The following is a 6,140-nucleotide window of genomic DNA, read 5'->3' as shown; positions in this document are numbered from 1 at the left end:
GGAGCCGGGCTCCTGTCACAGGCCCCGCTGAGGCCGCTCGGACTCCCTGGGAAGCAGCAGCGGGAGGGACCCTGCCCGGGGCTGGAGCCGGGGCAGGTGCGGGGCACCTTGCCCGGCCAGCGCACTTCCCGGCGCTTCCCCGTGCCCTGATCAAAGCCCGCCCCGCCGTCCCAGCCCACGAGGTTTCAACACGGCTGTGGAAACGCAACGGCTTCCTCGCCACTGGAGCCACGCACCTGCACCCCCTTCCCCCTGTGAGGAAACAGCCACCCATGCTGGTGCCCACATGATGTGCGCGCACCGGCCCCTGCATTCCCTGATGGCGGGTGTCGGACGTCCACGGACACTGGACAACCAGTAGCTGCATTCAGGACTTTTGAAATTGGGATTTTTAGATGTTTAATTAATATGGCGGTTCTCCCCACTAAATTAAGAGCTGCTGCATTTTTATCTTAGAGACCTTCACAGATCTCTGATCACCAGTGACAAGGGAAGTGATATACTTTTGTCAGCTATAGCAATGCTTTTCATAGAAAACAAAACATTGTAGTAAGGAAGAGCCAAACATTTCTTTAGCTTTTTCATGTGACTCACCATTTGTGCCGAGAGTGAATGTCAAGTTAGCACTGTGTGGTCAGCCATCCCTCCACAGACCACGGGGGACTTGGCCACAGCATGGGATCTACTGTTTTAAAGCAAGCCCATGTGATCAAGGACCAGATTTATTTTAACCAAGCTTTTGGCTTGATGTGTTTATTTTTAATATGTATTGGTTGACCCAACAAATCTCCAGTTCCTCTTGTTACTTAAAGTTTGAAAAAACACCATCTTTTATTCTTTGTAACTGTTAAATGAGAGAAGTCACACACTGGGGAGGGTAGCTGCAAGGGTTCTCAGAAAGCATCTCTTTCTGACCTGTGGTCATCTTGTGTTTTATGCAAGTGTTTTGTAGTTAATTTTAGAAGGGGTTTGCATACTCAAGAGTCTTTGCCTGCGGATTTGAAGGGCCTACGTTTTGAAAAAAATTATGTTTGAATGAATGCTTATTACTGTGGTGGCATATAGATTTGCTGTAAATGATAAGGCTTAAATTTGAGTTCATGTCCTTTTGCATAGGTCAGCCCTGGCTTGCTGAAATGGAAAATAGTTTTGAGAATAGGCTTTGATGCAGCATCAGAACTCTCACTGAAAACAGTAGCCCCCAGTGTAATTTTGGAAGCTAGAACAGACTGTGACACGATCGTTAGTAAATGGGATATTAGTGGAGGAAACGTGTCCTTGCTCTACTAGCAGGTCAGACAGGTTAGGAAAAAACTTTGTTCCAGATTGACCAGAGTTCAACTAAAAGCTACTTTTTGGGAGAGTGAAAATGGTTTTTGTGGAGCTACAGAAACACTTTCTGCTGTATGGGACAGGTTCAGCCCACTGAGGAACACAAGACAATGCAACGCGTAACTTTCCCATGTGGTCTTTTACTTGCGAACCCAGGTTTGATCTATGTGGTACACAGCAGCCTGGAAGTGTTTGCAAAAAAGCTTACTGTTCTTAGTCAGAACCCTTGAGCAAACCATTGGTGGCTGAGAAATCTGATACAAATACAATCCAAAATCTAAAGTTGTCTTTCAGTTATTTTCAAACACGCCTGATAACCTGCTGGGATATAAGGAATCATCATAGACTGACCATTACTAACAGTCGGTTCATTTGTTCTTTGCAGAGATGCAGAAGATGCAGTTTATGGGAGAAATGGGTATGATTATGGAGAGTGTCGATTGCGTGTTGAGTTCCCTAGATCATACAGAGGACGGGGTGGAGATTTTGGTGGAGGACCCCGGGGAAGGAATGGCCCTCCATCACGACGTTCTGAATTTCGAGTTCTTGTTTCAGGTAAGTTGTATTCCACACTTGAGACTATTTTGCATTGTATCCTTGTCCTGGGGAGAAAGAAGTTCTCATATTGCTCTGCTGATTTAAAGTTTTTCTTATAACATGAACGTCTTCCTATAAAGGAGTGTCCCACTGCTGGTAAAGGACAGAAAATCCTGTCCGGTTTGATTCATGAAAGAGTCGTATCTTTTGGAGCTCATATTAAGTGAATGGTGAGCAGAAATGTCTTCACAGATCCAGATGTGACCTCAGCCTTGGATTCTGAAGAGAGCCAGCATATTGTGAGTGGGTAGGTAGGCAAAGGGAGGGAGAAGAACTTGGGCACCATTTTTCTATGAAGAAAATGTTTCGGAGCTAGGTGGAACTGTTTCCAACAAATCCCATCATTAAACAAAAAGGATTTGTTAGAGCAAATGATGCTCAGATAGACTCTGACATTTTGTTTGTTTAAAAAAATACGTATTAAACTGATCTACATCTCAGCAGCTCCACACAATCTACTCATTATTGGAGAGAATGACTCTAAGGGACCTAGGATGGGAGCCCTCCTCAATCAACAACCAGTGGGATCTATTTTAAACAACTTGGAAAGGCCATCCAGGTAGTGATTTGTCATAGGACATATGGGTGGAGAGGGCTTTTTGTAGGAGGGACTAGAAAGGTCTGCAGTGCAGATCAAAAATGCGAAGTGAAATTCAGCACTTACTGAATTTTTAAAAGGAATCAGTCCTTTAATTAAAAAAACAAACAAACAAGCCCTCCTGCTGCCAGTGCTTATACCCATGCATCATGTCAAAATACAAGTTGCTAAATTCTCACTTCTCTGCTTGCCCCTGTAACTTTCTAGCTATAAAAATTCCCTGTGTGGAAACTACTCCAATAAAATACCTTTGGCACCCTAGAAGGATTGGTACCTTAATCATTGAAACAGAGAGTACACCTCCTCTTCAAGAGTGAGGGCAGAGGAGAATAACTGTAACTATGACCATTATGGAAATCTTCTGTGCTAAAAGGCACTATAAAGCATTCCTTAAAAATACCAGGCCCCATAGCACACTGGATTTTCCAGTGCATGCTCGGGAAACCTCATCCTTCGTCTTCACATGGGAAACTTGCTGCTGGTTACAAGCTTAACTCCAGAAAGTTTTACTCATGACTGGAGAATGAGCTGCTGGAATCTCAGGATGAAAATTAATTTCTGATATGAAGGGGACCAGCCTGTCCTGGATGGGAAATGGAGGTTGAGTAACTCTTTTAAAAAGTAATAATCTACTTTTGAACAGAATCTTCATTTCAAATGTACTGGGTTGAGGGGTAGATTTAAGTTACTTTGCAGCAGCAAAAAGAGCGGATACTTCTGAACTCTCAGCACTTTGAATTCCAGAGAGACCGATCACCAATTTTGGAGGACTCAGCTACTTGTTTTCTGGAATGGAACTTAGCATTCTTGGATTCCTGTGTTCTCGTTGCAGTGTTCAACCTCAGGAAGAGTGAGAAAGCATATGGAAGTGATGGAGCCCTTGGCATGGCAGGGTCAACGTATCTGGCTCAACCAGAGTAGATGGCTTTCTAGTTTACATGGTCTGTTATGTTTTGTGTTCTCCATGCTCAGGGCTTCCTCCATCAGGCAGTTGGCAGGACCTGAAGGATCACATGCGTGAAGCTGGTGATGTTTGTTATGCAGATGTACAGAAAGATGGAATGGGTATAGTTGAATTTCTCCGTAAGGAAGATATGGAGTACGCACTGCGTAAACTGGATGACACCAAATTCCGATCTCATGAGGTGGGTTCGTGCCTTCAGGGGAAGAGCATGTGTGTATGCAGTCATGGAGAAGCATACATTTCTTTCCGTGCCATGCTGCTCTCAAGAGACGTAACAGCAGAACCTTGGAGCTGGTGATTAATTGTAACACACTTCAATAATTTTGAGAGGTTTAGCATTTGTGAAACATACCTCACAGTGGCTCAGTATATTATGGTCTGACAGCACATTGAGGAAATCTAATTTTGGATATTTTTAAATACATAACCGGAAGGACAAGGCGCACACGAGCCTGTTTGTGAAAAACATGAGTTCTGTTTGGTACGTCCTTTGTGTGGAAGCAAAAGGTTTGGACTGCTTGCTGCCAGCTTGTTTTTGTGTACTTCTTAAGGGCTTAGTAGCGCAAAGCCTTCTTTCAAGTAAGTGAGCTCAGCTCACCACTCGCAGCTGGAACAAACTTCCTCATTCTCCCAAAGGATGAGCTGGTAAGCATCTGTACAGGTTGCTATGGCCGTCTTTTTTCCTCCCCAGTATGGAGCATCATTTTGTGGCAATCTCTGTAAGGTTCTGATGTCTAAACTAGTAAGTCACAGCTGTCTTGTTCTTAGAGCTGTGCTACTTCACTGTATCCACCTTTTCCAGTGGCTGATTTGTTCTGCTTCAACCATCTCTGGCAGTTGAAGGTTGAGTATTTGCTGTGGAGATTCCCCTACTGGTACATGATTGTGACCAGGGCTTGGCCTCTCCGTACTGTGCTAAAGGATCGTATTGGCTTCTATAGCTACTATCCTCCAACATTTAAGGATGGAGTTTGTCCATTCCTTCACCTCCAGTCAGACCAGCTTCCTACAGCCTCTTCCATTTGATTGAACTAGGAGGAACTTGTTCAGGGTTTCCTGTTCCAGCTGTTGAGTCTCTGCCCTTTAGAGACGAGGATGATAGCTAACAAGATATTCCTTGCTAGTACAGGTGCAATATTTTATAAAGTATGCTTTCCTCCATAAGCATCAAGTATCAGAGCTGAGTTTGTCCTGAGCAGCAGTTGAACTTAGTAGAATCTTTGTTTATTTATGTATTGGTCCTAGGCTCCATTTGGTGTTGTTCATACTAGTGAAGAACTGTTAATCAGGATGCAGTATAAAAAAATTGGGTTTTCTTCTGTTTAAATTTCAGGGTGAAACTTCCTATATCAGAGTCTGTCCTGAAAGAATTTCCAGCTATGGCTACTCACGGTCCCGTTCTGGGTCAAGGGGTCGTGATTCTCCATACCAAAGCAGGGGATCACCACGGTACTCCTCCCCCTTCAGGCCATACTGATTGCATCCAACAACAGGGACTTCTTAAAATGTGAACTGAGCTTCTTTCTGCTCGGAATTTACATTCCAAAACTGATGGATAGTTTTTCGTAGGAACTCTTTTTTTTATTCAATAAAAATCTTTTTTTTATGATTTACAGTTCTTACTAGGGCAATGTTGGCAACACTTTGAAAAGTTGCAGTTTCATTTTGGTGTTTTGTTTGAAAACATGTCAAGGGTTTATTTTTTCCCTCCTAGCTGAGGAAAAGTAAACTCAAAAACTTGTGCAGTTATCTCCTGGCCTGCAGGATGGTGCTAAACAGTAATGGAGTGACTGTACAGCTCAGCCTGTTGTGTAGAAATATATTTAAATGTTTTAGTAACTCACCAGTGGTGGTTGTCTTTTATGTGAGGATTGTATTAAAAAGAGGTGGGAGTAGATGCAAGCTCTGTCCCATGCCCACTGGGTACCCATCTGCTTAAGAAGGGAGAACAGTTTTCAGTAGCAAAATTATGCAGTCTAGGGTAGCAGAGGGAAAAACAGTGCCTGAAGACATTTTCTTTTCAGAGAAACTAATCCTATTTCAAAAGAGGGAAAGCTTACTGCATTAAGAGAAAAAGAAGATAGCAATTAGAATGCTGCTAAGTAGCTTGTTAGTTGCAGGTTTCCGTGTTTGTTTGGTGGGTTTGGTTTTTTTTTTGGGGGGGGTTGTTTTTTTTAAACACATCAACCAAGTATTCTCTATGCTTGTAATAATCTAATTTGGTTTATAAATAACTCAACTACAGTACAGAAAAAGCTACTGGCTTCAGTTTCAGATAAATGGTAGAAAAAAGAATTGCGTCTAACTATCACACTACTCAGTGCAGGCCTACAACTACTGCTTTCCTTGCATCTCAAAGCAATTTATAAACAAGACAGCATCACTGTCACTTCCAAGGTGGAGAAAGTGATTTGCCCAAATTGCTGAGGCTAGAACACTGGTCAGGTTCCAGTCTAGTTTCTACTAGGTACATTGCTGAGAATGGCAAAGGCATCTGTTAGCTTTCTGCTAATGGCATCTATTTGCACCTTTTAAGGTTGCTGAACTGCTTCAGTTCCTAAAATGTGTTCTGACATCACAAAGGCTATTGTGCATGTCTAAGTGTAGCACATTTATTTAAGGCAGGCTCTGTCACACTAGAAAGTTTCA

General features: G+C 42.9%; 1 protein-coding gene across 1 annotated transcript in view; it reads left to right on the top strand.

Annotated features, from left to right (window-relative positions):
• SRSF9 (serine and arginine rich splicing factor 9) overlaps positions 1-5,746 on the top strand; it is a 15,862-nt gene extending 10,116 nt beyond the window's left edge. The window contains 3 exon segments of the mRNA XM_025199315.1: positions 1,718-1,887; positions 3,500-3,672; positions 4,825-5,746. Of these exon segments, the coding sequence (XP_025055100.1) occupies positions 1,718-1,887; positions 3,500-3,672; positions 4,825-4,968 (487 nt within the window). The 3' untranslated portion in view covers positions 4,969-5,746.
• Positions 5,747-6,140: the final 394 nt, after the last annotated feature.

The sequence above is a fragment of the Alligator sinensis genome, unplaced genomic scaffold, assembly GCF_000455745.1.
Source record: "Alligator sinensis unplaced genomic scaffold, ASM45574v1 scaffold505_1, whole genome shotgun sequence".
NCBI classification, from domain to species: domain Eukaryota; kingdom Metazoa; phylum Chordata; order Crocodylia; family Alligatoridae; genus Alligator; species Alligator sinensis.
Note: the sequence above shows the minus strand (reverse complement) of the source record. Positions and strands in the feature narration are given on the sequence as shown.